The sequence below is a fragment of the Chinchilla lanigera genome, unplaced genomic scaffold, assembly GCF_000276665.1.
Source record: "Chinchilla lanigera isolate Chin_1 unplaced genomic scaffold, ChiLan1.0 scaffold00001, whole genome shotgun sequence".
NCBI classification, from domain to species: domain Eukaryota; kingdom Metazoa; phylum Chordata; class Mammalia; order Rodentia; family Chinchillidae; genus Chinchilla; species Chinchilla lanigera.
Window position 1 is genome coordinate 28,181,052 of NW_004955402.1, and position 15,308 is coordinate 28,196,359.

The 15,308-nt window shown below is 37.5% G+C and overlaps 1 protein-coding gene across 1 annotated transcript in view; it reads left to right on the top strand.

The window, feature by feature from the left end:
• Window positions 1–14,254, top strand: part of Pik3c3 (phosphatidylinositol 3-kinase, catalytic subunit type 3) — a gene marked incomplete at its 5' end in the record, with an annotated part of 114,156 nt that extends 99,902 nt beyond the window's left edge. The window contains 2 exon segments of the mRNA XM_005372847.2: window positions 4,507–4,632; window positions 13,917–14,254. Of these exon segments, the coding sequence (XP_005372904.1) occupies window positions 4,507–4,632; window positions 13,917–13,931 (141 nt within the window). The 3' untranslated portion in view covers window positions 13,932–14,254.
• Between the last annotated feature and the right edge of the window lie 1,054 nt (window positions 14,255–15,308).

Consider the following 15,308-nt stretch of genomic DNA (forward strand, 5'->3'; position numbering starts at 1 on the left):
GGAACTGAACTCACGACCTTGCGCTTGCCAGGCAGGCGCTTTGCCGGTGAGCTAAATCCCCAGCCCCTGATTTCTTACTATACTTTAAAACAATGAAGTTATATCACTGGCACCTAAAAGTTAGCTAAAGACCTATTTTAAGTAACCTACGAATTACCTTTGTTGCCTGTAAGATCCATAAACATGTAAACCTGTCTACTCTCGTAGAATTTTAGCAGTGTTTGCTTTTTTTTTCCTCCTTAATGTGATCATGTGTCTTCTTTCAGTTTTCAGTGTTCATGCTTTTAGCTATAGTTAGATATGGGTTCAGTTTTTTAATCACTATTTTAAATTCTAATTTTTATTCAGATAAAAGGTTGTTTTATTTTAATGCAACTGAAGTAATAAATGAACATGTTTAGTTTAAAACTTTTCCTTTAACTTTGATGAATGAGATTTGTTCCTTTGTTACAATTACTTTTGTGATGAATACAGGAAAAGTATTTTTTCTAATTCTAATTTTTGAATAAGAAACTTATTTTAAGAAAAGCTGCTGTTTCGAAGATGCTAAACTAAATTATTTTAAACAGGTCTTCTGTGTTAATGAATGTTATATTAGTCTTTTATATGTAGTTTAAATTCTCAAAGGGTAAAGATTACATATAAATGAAATCAGTGTTTCTTATGAGACAGTATATTATGTAAAAATGTGTTACAGGGTTTTGTTTGGGGAACAGTCTACACACCTATGGATATGGGTTTGAAATGCTATGAAAGACAAAATTTAATATGACATGCAAATCGGAATGTTAAGAGTATATATGTATATCGAAAACTTATATGAGTTTTATTTTACTCAAATTCTTGTTCAGTAAATTGCTCCTAAAAAAAAAAAATGAAAAAACGCTTCATTTGCTGCATCGCAGCCCCTTGGGTGGACAAAGCAAATGAGAACAGATCTTTGCTTAGCTATTAGCTACCCTAACCTCTCCCAGAGTTTGGTCTGAGGTATGTTATCCTTCTGTAAATTTAGATAATTTCTGTTTTTGACTCCTTGAGTTGTGGAATTATCTCAACTTCCAAAATGTGAAATCTAAAAAGAACAGTATCAGTCACTAAAGGTTTGTCAAGAGAACAGAATTGATAGCCAAGGGTCTTGTCTTTTAATGGTAGTTGTCTTTCAGAACATTGTATTAAATTCTCAAGAATAGATTATGGTGGTAAATTAACCTTCAAATTAGACAACACTGACTTATTTCTGTTTTATTTGATAATCATTAAATATTTACACATTTGAAAGAAAAATAAGGTATTGGATTTCCAATTTGTAAAGTGTATCCAAATTGAGGTCTGTGAAGTTAATTGGAAGAAATTTTGATAAGGCAGATCTCTTCTTTGAAAGTAGAAATATCAGAGGATTGATTCTTGCCTGGTGAAAAACAGCACCTTTCAGTTAGATTTCAGCAACTCATCATTCACTGATACAGAAAGAACTAGTAATCTTGAGCAGTGTTCTCTAATTGTTCATAAATAGCCATTATAACTGTCCTTTGGTTATAGTAGATGTCTCTACTGTGAAATTCTACTGAAAAACTGGCACAGTGGTTTCCTTTAAAAGTCATGCCACCAAGGATATATTTTTATTAAACCTTCTTTTGGATGTGTGGTGCCAGGGTAAACTGAAAAGCTATTCTCTGTAATTAAATGATGTTAAGTATAAAAATAGCATCTGAAAATGGGATTTCAATACTCGATGATTCGTTATTGTTTGCCTAAAAGGTAGTGAGCAGAGAATGTTATTATTTACAACTGCTTTAAAATTATTTCACTTAAACGATAGAAGTGTTTGCTTTTCCATCTAAGAGATATTTGATAGTGAGGAAGTTAAGAAATTTTGAACAAAAAAATGAAAGCCGTGGAGAAAGTGAGCCAATCACTTTCCCCAGTCTCTGTATTAAATTTTCACAAATCTCACTGAACATGAAGGTGTACAAAAGTCAAGTTCTCATCTGATGGAGTCGCAGCCAGAAACTTAAACAGAGCAGAATATTCAGCACCATTCATTGTTTGATTTCAGTGATTTTAATTGCCAACTAGAATGAATTTACGGTGTCTATAAAGTACAATTCAAAGTGTCTGGCATATAACAAAGAATCACTAGATTTGTGAGGAAACAGACTAATGTGACACCAAGTCAATGGGTAAAAAAAGCAGTCAGTGGAAAAACACCCTGAGGTGACCCAGATGTCACAACGACGTACCAGAATAGTATTTTAAAGCACCTATTATAAGTATGTTCACGGGCTTAAAGGAAAATAAATGAAAATAAATGTATGGTAACAACATATGGCGTTCTCACCACTGCAAAATTGGGAAGAAAAAAGAATAAATTGAAAATCCTAGAGCTGACAGTGTAGTAGCTAAAATTAAATATTAATTGAATAGCAGATTGGGTGTGCCACTAGAAGGTATCAATAGACCTAAAGACAAGTAAATAGAAACTATATAAATCTAAAGGGAAAAGAGAGTTTAGATTGAAGTAATCCATACCTTAAGAGCACTGTGATAGGGGCTGCGGATTTAGCTCAGTGGCACAGCGCCTGCCTGGCAAGCGCGAGGTCGTGAGTTCGATTCCCGGTAGGAAAAAAAAGCAAAAACAAAAACACAAAAACAAAGAGCCCTGTGGATAATAACAGGTGGTAACCAAGTCAATAAATGTCATAATAAATAGTTATTTATATGTGATTAAACCTCTTTAAATAAAATATTTTCATTTTTATTATCAAGTACATATTTTCTGTCTTTAATTCAGGCACTTATACAAGTGTGTAAAGATTTGGTAAGTCAGGTTAAAGTTCTGTTTTGTTCTTTTTTATTGTTGTTGTTGTTTTGAGACAGGGTTTTGCTGTATAGTTCAGGGTGCCCATGAACTCACTCACTGCGTAGCACAGGCTGGCTAAAATTTGTAGTGATCTTCTTGCCTCAACCTCCTGTGTGCTGGCGTTATAGGCATGCCCCCCGCATGCCTGGCTTGTTTTGATTCTTAGGCTCTGTAATTTTTTTATATCCTTAAAAATATTTTCAAAACTCTCAGACATGCTATTTGTTTGCAAAAATCAAGGGAAATAAAGGATTAAACTCAAGGAACATGGTTGCCATTATCTCAGATACAGAAATAAGAGAGGAAGTGGTTGATGATAGCCCTTAGCTATAGCTTCACTGAAAAACTGCCCTTTTCTTCTTTCCTCTCAACTTCTCTTATCCATTGTCTGTTGAACTGTGAGATCACATGATATATATATATATATATATATAAAATTTATTGCACGGAGCTGGGCTATAGATCTCTAGACTCTGCATCCTTTTTCCTAGCTTTCTAGTAGTTAAATCCTAAACTTGAAATGCTAAATGTAGATCATGTTTTATCCCTATGTAAATTCTTTTTTTTAAAGAGACAAAGAAAGCCAAAAAAGCACAATAAAAAACAATAAAGAATTTCAAAACAAGATGATAGGAAATTAACAATGGTCATTATATTGCATATCATTATCTTCAAAGTAGTTGCTCAGATTACCACGTACAGGCATACAAAATTGATCAAACAATATAAGCACTAACTGTTCCTTTCAGTAAACTAATAGAAATTAGTAGTACAATTATCTTAGCTGTCCCCATGCAAATTCTTAATCTACCTTTCAGAAACATGTAGATCACTTATAAAAGGAAAAAGGAGTAAAATATAGTGGTTATGCATAGTGTCATGAAAGTGCCCCTTACCACCAGTGAAGTATCCTTTGAATGCTTTCATAAATTCTCTGCCTCTGTTTCTGCATCTTCTAGATGGAAACGTTACCTACTTCTGAGCCTTCTAGGAGTTGAATTTTCATGTATAGTGCTTTCAGCTATACAGTAGTCATTCAGTAACATTAGTTTTTATTTTCTTAGGGCACCATTCAAATATACGCAGATACATATACACACTATTTTAATGCTTAATGGAAATCCACCATAAATGTGAACTAAAAGAAACACTCCCCTATCTTTGGGAACTAGACCCATTGAGCTTTTGCAGGGGTATAGGGCACTGTTAGAGTGAGGGAGATGTCTAAGAAGATCTAGTTCAGTTTATTTTGCCGGTGATTGACATGGTTCCTATGAACTGCGGTGGAGAAGGTGGGGAGAATGTTACCATAATCTCATCTTGTTACATCCATTTCAGAGTAAATAACACAGATAAAGTTAAGGGGATTATTAGTAAATGTGTCACAGTTTGAATCACATACTATTTCTAGATCTGAACTCTTTAAAATTTAAAGCATTATCTTTGGGTTGAAAGAATTTTCTGTTTTTAAAAGCAGTAACTTTGTCTCAAAAAGTGGCTTTTAAAATTCCTTTTTTTAAGTTATATATTATTTGTTTGACATAGAAATAACTCATTGTAATATCTGTGTCAGTTTCATTTTATCTCTTCAAAATATCGTCCCTGTTTTTCTTCATTAGAAAGACTAATGGACAGTTACCTTGTAGGTTCAGGACAAATTTCGTCTGGACTTGTCGGATGAAGAGGCGGTGCATTACATACAGAGTCTGATCGATGAAAGCGTCCATGCTCTGTTCGCCGCGGTGGTGGAACAGATTCACAAGATTGCCCAGGTAGGTGCTCGCAGGGCAGTGTTCGTCTCGGCGTCTCCACACACTGCTCCAGAGACATCAGAGAGCCACACCTTGCAGCTCTTACCAGCTTGTAGAAGTGAAGCCCTGTGCGTGATCAGCTGTACAACATGCACTTTCTTAGCACCGCCTAAGTTGTGGAGCGCATCGGCAGGAGTGGTGACTGACTTCTTTTCGGGAATGATTTCAGGTTAAGCAGAGGCCTCAGCAAGGGAAACTGAAATCCTTACTGAGTCTAGTAAATGCTGAAGTTGCAAAAGCTAAGGAAAAGAAATCCATACCACACACTAAACAAGTCTATCCATATTCACTGTTAGAAATAGCTATCATTATGTAAGGGGAGACAATTTCACACCAGCCTGTGAGGACGCTCCTCAAATGAAAATGTTTTATTTATGGATTTCATAATAAGGCTAATTATGAAAATGGTTAACAAACAGAAGAATTAGCCTGCTTTCCTTGTGAACTCCTTCCCGACTTTATTCATTCACCAAGTTGTTTTCTTGATCACCCAAATTCAGCATGTCTCTTAGGCCTCTCCCTCAGTCAGAATTCATTATGTCCCCAAGCCTTGTCAGTTGCTTTAATCATTTATTTGTGCCTTTCTCTCGTTTTCTGACTCAGTGATACGTTGGATAATTAAAGTTCTTTGTAGGTCTTCCCTCTGTCTGTTTCTGAGTATTCTTTATTCTAAATATTGTGATGACGTGTATTTTGACAGAGTGATGATTTACCTTCTTTAAAATCTAAATGTAGTCAGTGTTTCCTCATGACCTAATAGTGGCGTCCAGTCTGTAGCAAACAAGGCCTCCAAGTGTGCTGTGTTCTATTTCCAGGCTGTGCACTGATGAGCTCTTTCTCTGAATATTTTGTTTTCTTTCATCTCAATCACCACTTTGTTGCTGCTGTGTTTTTAGCTCAGAATGTCCATTTTCTTCATGTACTTGTAAACTTCTGCATGCAAAACGCCAGAATGTTTAGTACCACTAGGGTTCATCTTCCTGTGACACCTTGTAGTAGTTTATACCTTTAACATGTCCACGACAGGGCTGTAATTTGTATGTCTCATTGCCGTGGGGCTCACATTTGAATTCAGTCATCTTGCTGTATGAGCCACTGGTCATACATGTGAGACTGTCTGAAAACGGGTACCACTGTGGCTGCAAAAACAGCTAAGTGTGTTATGGCATTTTGTACACTCTGCACCAATCAGCTGCCTTTATGTAAAAAATGTTTTAAAGAATTTTACAAATATAAATAAATTTATTTTAATTGAATGAAATAAACTTGTTGATTATTGTAATAATTTTTAATTGGTAAGAATAGTATTAATTAATATTTATGTTTGGGCAGTAAGTATTCAAATTCAGGCAACTAACTAGATTCCGACCATTTATAGACTTTCTTCATTTTATTAGTAAAAAGACCAGTTAAAGTGATTAGATCTGTTTGTACCACCAATGTTACAAGCCACCCAGTGGGACAGTCTTGCGTGTACCATGGTGATTCAGGTGAGCAGAAATGTGTTAATAACAATTCCACTAATATTTGGTTTCTATTATAGATATTTGTGTTGCACTTTAACTCCTAACATGCAAAGTTCTTTGTGTTTTTTTCTTTGTTGTTGTTGTTTTTCTGGTACGGGATATCGAACTCATGACCTTGCTCTTGACAGGTAGGCACTGTGCTGCTGAGCTAAATCCCCAGCCCCCGTGCAAAGTTCTTGACTGCTAGAATTTTCTTTTCTTTCTGGCTTGAAAAAAAAAGCACTTTATTTTCCCTGAACACCAATCTGAATCATATTTTTGTTGTAAGTGCTGCCCCTCTGCTTCATGGGTTATCTCCTTCGTGGATCATAAATCCAAATCCCAACCATGTATCAGATGTAAACTGTGACTCGGTAGGCAGTTGACTTGTCTAAGGCAGTCAGTTTTGTTAACTGACAGTAGATCTAGGTCTCTGTGTTGCCTAGCAGAGTATTTTACATTTTTATGGGGGTGGGGGGTCCCAGAAAAGTATAATGACTTACTCAGCATCATGTGACTACAGAAGGGTGTGAAACCGAGTGTGAGCCCAGACCTTCTGACTCTTACATTTAGTATTTTTGAAACCAGTCCTTGAGCAGTGTATGGTGATTTCACATTTGTAGTCCCAGCACTCTGGGAGGCTGAGGATGGAGAATTGGGAGTTCCTGCACAGCCAGTTCCATGTAGCGACTAAGTGAGACGCTGTCTCAGAATAAAAGAAATAACAAGAGCTGGGGACATAGCTCATTGTGAAGGCCCTGGGTTCAATACCGAGTACCATGAAAGAGAGAGAGAGGGAGGGTAAAGCGAGAGGGCGGGATGGACGGAAGGGACAGGGTTTCTTCTCTTCGATTCTCGTAATCGTCATTATCTTGCTCACCACTGTTCTATTCAGTGAAATTTTTCTGCCGGCATCTCACATGATCTAGTTAATTTCCACCTCTCAGTTTGTACACTGTCTTTTTCTTTTAAGCTCAAATAGTTACAATGTGCTTTCGGTCAGAAACTTACTCTCTGTATTTCTGTATCCGGGGATTTGCCCTTCACAGTTAGTTACTTCTACTTTATCTTGCCCTGTCCCTATCTACAGTAATGCACATTTTTCTTCCTTTTGATTTTCCTTATTCCATACTTATAGATCCTAGTTTTTGCCCTTCATCTCCTGGTCAGTTACAATAAATAAAGAGCTGAAACTTCACACATGAAATTAGTGCTGTTGCCTGATGCCTCATTTCAGTTATCAGAGGCTGAGTAACCAGCTCAAGTTCATGGGCTTAAAAAACAATAATGCATTATTATTTCTTAAGATTCTTCAATCAGGAATACTACAGAAGCCCAGCTCTGCAGTGCTTTTTCTTGTTGTTTCTAGTGATCTCAGTTGGTGGGTAGCTTTTTCTGGCAGGTCCAGCAGGCGTCTCGCAGCATGGTGCTCTTCCATGGATGGTCTCCTCTGCTGCTGTTGCTTTTCAGTGGTCTCGTCTGTGTTGATGCATGGTGACTGACTTTCCCAAGAGTGTGTGAGCATAGAAGTGGCGGGCCTGTTAATGTAAGTCATGACACTCCACATTCTCGGGGAGAAGAAACAGATTCTACCTCCTGATGGGAGGAGAGCATTGTGTATGCAGAGGAAAGGAATTAAGTGTGGCTCTTTGAAGATTTAACTACCATTCATTTAGTATTCTCCAGCTTAAAATTTGAAGCTTCAATGTCTGTTAAATGAGCTAGTGGCATACTTTATTTTAATGGTCTAGGTTTGAAAATCTATTGTTAATTTGCATAAACACTTATATGGTTAGCAGGTCTCAGTATACAAGAAATAATTTTGTTAATTCTCTGTATTAAAGATGGAGGATAGCTGGGCTTAGTGGTGTCTGCCTATAATCCTAGCACTCTGGGAAGCTGAGACAGGAGAATCTGCAAATTTGAGCCGAGCTTGGGCAGTGTAGCAATTTAGATCCTGTCTCAAAATAGAAAGTAAAATGGCTGGGGATGTAGCTTGGTGCAGAGGAGCTGGGTTCAGTCCCCAGCACTGTGGGGAAAAAAGAGGATAGAAAGAGCCTGATTTAAAAGGGGGCCACGTCATTATTTGGGGAGAATAGTAATAAAGAGGGACCTTGGTTTGCCAGTATCTGTGGGCCTCAGTTTCTCCATCTTTGAAGTGAAATACATAACACAGCTTAATTCTTTTACATCCTCCTTCCCTACCCATTTGTCCCCCTCCCTCTATCTCTTTGGTTCTCTTCCCATTTGCAAAAGGTCTACCACCATGTTTCCTATTACCTCGATACTTTATACCAATATATATATATATAACTTTTTGCCCCCTAAGAATTAGTGCTAGCCAGGCATGGTGGAACATGCCTTTTAGTACCAGCACTCGAGAGGCTGAGGCAGGAAGATTGCCATGAGTTTGAGGCAAGCCTGGAATACACAGTGAGTTTAAGTCCAGTCTGAGCTACGTAGCAAAACCCTGTCTCCAAAAAAAAAAAAAAAAATAAGCTAATAAAACACACACACACTGAAATTCTGTTAATCAACAACTGATTTTTGTCAGTCATACTGTTTATTATAATGATGCAGTATTTCTAATTGACTAACTGGTATGTATTTTAGTACATTCTAATTAATCATTATGAATTATTGATCCAAATTACTAAAAATGGGGGTAGACTGATGCATGTTAACAAAAGTTATGTATAATTCAACATAAAAGAAATTATATTGTAAGAGAAGAAAGAGAATTGTCAGATGCAGCTATTATCTGAAATGCTGAAAAGGCTGTTTCTTCCATCATGCAGTTTCTTAGGAAGGGTGGAGATTAAACACTGCAATATTAGTTGCCTAGCAACATGTGCTTATTAGTAGTATAAATTTTCAAAAAAAACACTCTTATTTGGGCTATTGTCTTTGAAATTATATTATGAGAATTCTCTTCTCTGCAGAAATGATATTTAAAGGACTTTTCTGCTTAAGAGGCGTAAAGGTCTCATAGTTTGTATTCCTACAACTGTAAAACATACTGCAATGCATTTCTCCTCTGTTACTTCCTGTCTGTGTCTCTTCTCACTGACTGATCATGAGTGTGGAGAGTGAGGTGTGGTTTTCATTCATTGTACTACATATTAAATCTCATTAATTGAATCTCTGTAGATTAGGTCAGAGATAAATTTTTGTGGAGAGTGATAGTAACATAGTAAGAGCACACTGAACTCACAAAGCTTACCTAATGTCCAGTTCAGGATACTAGAGACATGTCATTGCTGACCGTTTATAAGAATCCTTCATTAGGACTTTTGATGTTGCAGGAGAAAGGTATAGGGCCAGGCGGAGGGGCGTGTGAACATGTAGTGACATATTCTTAAAGACCACATAGCCTTAGCTTAAGGGAATTAGGCTGTATATCGGGGGTGGAGGGGTCAAACCAAAATAAAACAAAAATAATGAGAGAAAGAAAAAGAGAAAAATAATGTGTTTTATTCTGCCTGAGTTGCTCCCTGAAGAGCCTGTGTTCTCTGATCAGTGTGAGAACAATGTATACAAATGTGTCTGCATTTGTGTTAGGTTTATGTGCACCTTCAGAAGAAGGCTGACCTTTCAAAATTAGTACTTGTACTGATAATAACTCTTGCATTGTGTTTCAGATTTTTGAGTTTCTATTTCATGGGTCAGGAATTTCATTTTGTTTTTAAGTGTTTTCAATAATGGCAAATGTAATTAATAGTACATATTAGTTATACTTCCTGACTGTCTCACTTTTTTCTCATTGCTGAGACAAAATATCTGGTGCCCAGAATTAAGGAAGGAAAGGTTTATTTAGTTCACAGTTGGTGGAAGTTTCAGTCCATACTCGGCTGGCTCTAAGGCAGAGTGGCACATGGCAGAGGGCTACAGCTCATGGCGGCAGAAAATAGCAAAGGCAACAAGAGCAAAATGGGAAGAGTAGCAGCCAGCAAACCTCTTTCCCTCTCTCATATCATATGCAGGCTACCCGCCCTAGAGCAGATGTAGCACTCACACCCATAATCCCAGCTTTGGACCATGAATCAGTGACAAACTCTAGAAGCCCATCCCAGGACTGCTTCAGGCTTTGGTGGGACATCTAGACTCAAACAGTAACACTGACCCTATCTTTTTTACTCTTACATACACCATATCTTTTTATTTGTGAACCTCATTTGATGTTTGGTGCTGCATGATACATTAATGAAGCTAGCTTTTTGTAGGGGCTGTATATCAGTTAATACCCACTGTAGAAAAGGAAAATTATCATACACAAAGATTTTTCTTTCTTCAAAAATTTTAAAGTCCCGTGTCTCAATATGTAATATTATTTTAGTTCCTGATGGTAAGCAAGCAGGTAAGTAAAAAATATACTGTCAATTTCTGCTTAAAACATAAGCCCTCTTTTTAACAAACACATACTTAGCCTTAATAATAAAAATGTCTGTAAAACCCATTTCATTAACTTATTATTTCCTCCTTTAAATATTAAGTGGTATTTACTCTTCAGCTGTGATGCAGATACCTGAGTGTGTAAATGCAAAACAAAACCATTACAGATTTAAAGCATTGCTAATATTCATGTTGAAAGTTTCTTGCTGTGTTTTGTTTTTGCAATATTAGCTATTTTTCCCCCTTTTTGGTGACACACGTATGTTTCATGTTCTCTGTTTATGTTTTTTGAGACTTCTCTGTGTCTGTAAATTGACCATGAAAACCCAGCTCCACTAAGTACCTCACTTGTATTTCACACGAGGTCAAAAGCCATATAGCCTTGACTGTTGTTAAGCAGCCTGTGCAAGGCCGAAGTTGTTACTCCTGGCCTAATATGCAGACTCTCGTCCTCCTTATCTTGTCTCTTTGAATACGTGCCTGTTTCTATAACAACTCATAGCTGCTTGGAAAATCATGTTCCACCCTAACTGCTGCACGCGGAATGACCTACAAAGAGGAGGAGAGACTGTCATTTCTGGGTTTCCATTATCCAAGCCTCATTTAACCATTAGGAATGAAGAACAGGAGTATAAAATAAGTTCATTGAACAAAACAAGATCATTGAGTTCTGTAGCCGTATAAAAATTCTTCCCTAAAACCAGTTTTTTAAATATAGTAATTTTCTGAAGAGTCAGATGATTTCCCTACTAGTGGTTTAAACAGATAATGCATCATCATTATATCATTCAAAACTATTTTATATCATTATTTCTCATTTATTTGGATTATTTTGGGAAGAATAACAGTAGCAACAATAATAACAACCAAGAAATAGCAAAACTGACCACAGCCTGTTGGACATTTCTATGTACCAGGAGTTACGTCAAGTACGTTTTCTGCATCACCTTATCTCATGCACGTACTTGTGAAGTAGGCTGACACAAGGCCTGTTTCACAGGTAAGAAACCTGAGGTAGTGTGTGGCAGAGCCCAGATTCAAACCTAAACCTAGGCTTGTGGAGGTGGATACTAGTCACTGCTAGTCTTCCTTTTCGTTTTGTAACTAAACTTTAATTCATTAGACATAACAGATTTTATTATAAGTAGTGCTTTTCAAAAATTATAAACTTAAATGATCTTTTTATGTTTTCTTTCCTTAATCTTCCACCTCATCTTCAAAAGAAAAAAAGGCTGCTCAAACAGCCCCCAAAAATATGACATATAAAGAAGTGAGTGGGAGCAGTTAATCTGAAGTAAATACAGTGCATAGGAGAGGGCATTCATCCTGCCCATTGGCCGTAACCAGTCTTAAGTTTCATCGCCCCACGTCGGTTATCTTGCTGCGCTGCAGCCAGCACTGCTGCCCAGCTCCTCGTTGAAACTGTGCAGCAGTCAGCAGAATGCTTATTTTCAGTTAAAATGCCTTACCATTTTTCATTCGTGTGCCTTTGCTTTTATCTTCTCGAAGAAAGGTTTTCTAACCCTTTGAATGTATTCTGTGGTAAGCTTTGCCCCTGTTTGCTTCATTGGCTGCTTTTAGTGGGCTCGGTTTTATACTAATCATTCTTTTGCCCCCTGTGTATTAGTTTAAACCTTCGTATAAAAACACTTCAAGCGTATAGGAAGTTGAATGTTGTGGGACTGACTCTGCTCCATGGTATTATTAATTTTTTCCATAGATGTTTTGAGGCATTGAAGAAATGCATGAGAAGCCGTCTGTTCAGTAGCTGCGTTTTTCTCCCACACACAAACATACATACGCACCTATGCAGTTTTTACTTCTAAAGTGCTTCCAGGATATTTAGAATAATAGCACGCCAATCTGGATCCTTCACAGTGTGACTTTTGCCTGCATTTTTATCTTTTCTCCTAGCAGCTTTCAGAAACAGCCTTCTCCGTAGCTATTGTGATCTATCATCTCCTGACAGCAGGTCCTCATACCTGATACCGTCACATCCCCTGCCCCAGCACACCTTTGCTCTCTGCTTGGAAGGAGTTGCCCACCCACTCGCCTAACCTTCGAGTGCTCGGTGAATACTGATTGGTCTGCCGAGTTTCACCTGCAGCAGCTTTGAGACCTGCCACGGAAACTGAACAAATTCCTGGCGTATAGTAGGCACCAGGTGAACATATGGGGTTCCAGATGAGTGCCAAGGATCGCCATCCCCACCTCCTCTGGTACTGGCGATGGAACTCAGGCCTTTTGCACTAAGCTACATCCTACTTGTTTGTTTTTGATTGTTTTTGTTTTGAGGTGTATTCTCCCTAAATCACTTTGGTTGTGCAGGATGGACTCAGACTTGTGATTTTTCTGCCTCAGCTTCCCAGACTGCTAGGGCAACAGACATGTACTAACTGCACCCAACAGATCATTTATTTAAGAGCTTTATTGTCTCTGATACTGCCTTTAATGAAAATACTTAAATTGCTTCGAAATAGCAAGTTGGTATGAGCATTAGAAACAAATCTTGCCATATTCTTTGTGGAGTTGCCACTTTACATTGTATCACATTAAAATGTTATACATTGTCAACATCTTGGCAGTTTTTACATGAACACACATACACAGACATTTGTCAGCAAGGCTTTTCCCTTCCCTTGGTATCTGACAGAAATAATGAAGTGAAACCCATAGAAACAACAGAAGGGCACACGCAGTGTGGATGACTCCATGTTTATTCACCCAGGCCAAGAAATGTTGGTTTCATTGCTTCTGTTTGGTACCCTAATATTGGACAGTGTCACTGTGTTGGCCCCAAGATACCTGTTCGCTGGACTTCTTTAATGCTTTCAATGCTATCTACTCTGTTTTCGTCTTTAGACCATTTATGGAATTAAGTAGTCACACTCTGGAATCAGCTGCAGGTTTTCAGAGCCTCTCTGAAACTGGCACCAGGAACTAAGCACTGCTCACAGTGTTAGTCACCTACCTACCACAGACGTGTGTAGAAATTGTGCCTTCCTAACACGGATGTTGGTCTGTCCTTTTCTTTTTTCTTTTCTTTTCTTTTTTCTTTTCTCTTCTTTCTTTCTTTCTGTACTTCTTTCTTTATTTTTTTTTTCCTTCTTTCTTTTTCTTCCACATTTGTGTTATTTTGAGCTCGTAATCAACAAGTAGCTCTTCCCTCAATGATTTTTTATATAAACTGATTTTTAAGCCAGTCCTTGGGAATCCTGTACATTATGGTTAATCCCAATTCACTTTTCATTTCAGAAGAAGTCTTTTAGAAACTATAGACTACTGTTCGTCTTTTTCAGTAACAGTAATATGAACTATTTTTCTTTTGTTTGTTTTTAATTTTTGTAGTATTGGAGGAAATGAACCTGGGTTTGGCCTCTCAAGCTGTTTGGATCAGTAAGATAACATTAGAAGCAACCAGTGTCTACTGAAGACTTCAGTGTAACAAAGAAAGAAGAGAAAACTTCCAAGATGGGACATGGTACCTGAATTGCATTTCCTCAGAGGTCGTTGCTTGAATATGGTCCTAAAGGACTTGCTTTAAAATTTGTATATATTTGTGTTTTAATGTATACATTGTTAATAAAAGAAGTAAGAAGTTTATTCCAGGATTATGTACATATTATGAGAATTGTGGAAGAATTTTGTGTTAAAATAGTAAAACATTTTATTCCTGAGCTTAAAAATGTCATTTTTTCCCACGTCTTTTTTTCTTCTTTTTTTGTTTTTTGTTTTCTTTCCGGTACCAGGAATCGAACTTATGACCTCGCACTTGCCAGGCAGGCGCTGTGCCGCTGAGCTAGATCCCCAGCCCCCTCCCCACATGTCTTTATATCAAGACATCCATTACATGAGTTTGGATTAATCTCTCACCTCAGAAGTTAGTTTTAATTTTCTCTTTCCCTCTCTTACTCCCCCCACTTTTATTCATTAGTTTTGGCTAATTTACATATTTAAGGCTTTATTTTAAACTTACATATTATATCTCATTCTTTTACCATTGAAGGATTGTCTAAGAGTTGCAGTGGTGGGGGTGCCATCGTGTGAACCTGCATTTTGGTGCCCTGGCGCTGGCGCTGGCCCTGTGGACCCACTGCCATAGGCCATGCCGGGCTGCTTTGTAGGGGGCCACTGAAGTCTGTGCAGGGATCACTGAGGAGCAGTTGCCGTTCAGAGGGAGCCATGCGGCTGTCCACACGCATAAGTGGGGAGAGAAGGCCAGGCAGGGACGTGGAGGTAAAAATCATTTGTATTTCAGAAAGACAGTCATTTTCTTTTATTAATACTGTGTGTGTTTTTTTAAACAATTCACAGCTCTCTTCAGTTAACTGTGTAAAGTAGAATATGAAAATGTAATCTGGCCAAAAGGTACTATGGCCAGATTTTATTAATGAGCATAAGATATTTTTACATATTCATGTAAGAAAAAATGAATTATCTTTCTTCAATAAATTCTTTTCAATGCAAACTGAGTTTTCAGCTTTTTGGAGTAGCTCACCTAGACCTGTTAATGTAATACATCTTGTCATAAGCAAATCATTTTTGTCTTTTAAGACTAGAACCCTACTAATCAGTCTGGCTTTGTCACCTCATGGTACTTAGGAGAAAAGGACTATTACACAAATAACAAGAGCAATACAATAATTTTTATAGATTAATTTGTTGCATAATCATATGACTTTGTCTTAGGAAAACGTAATATTCTTATAGTGCTGAATACATACCAAATTCCACATGGCA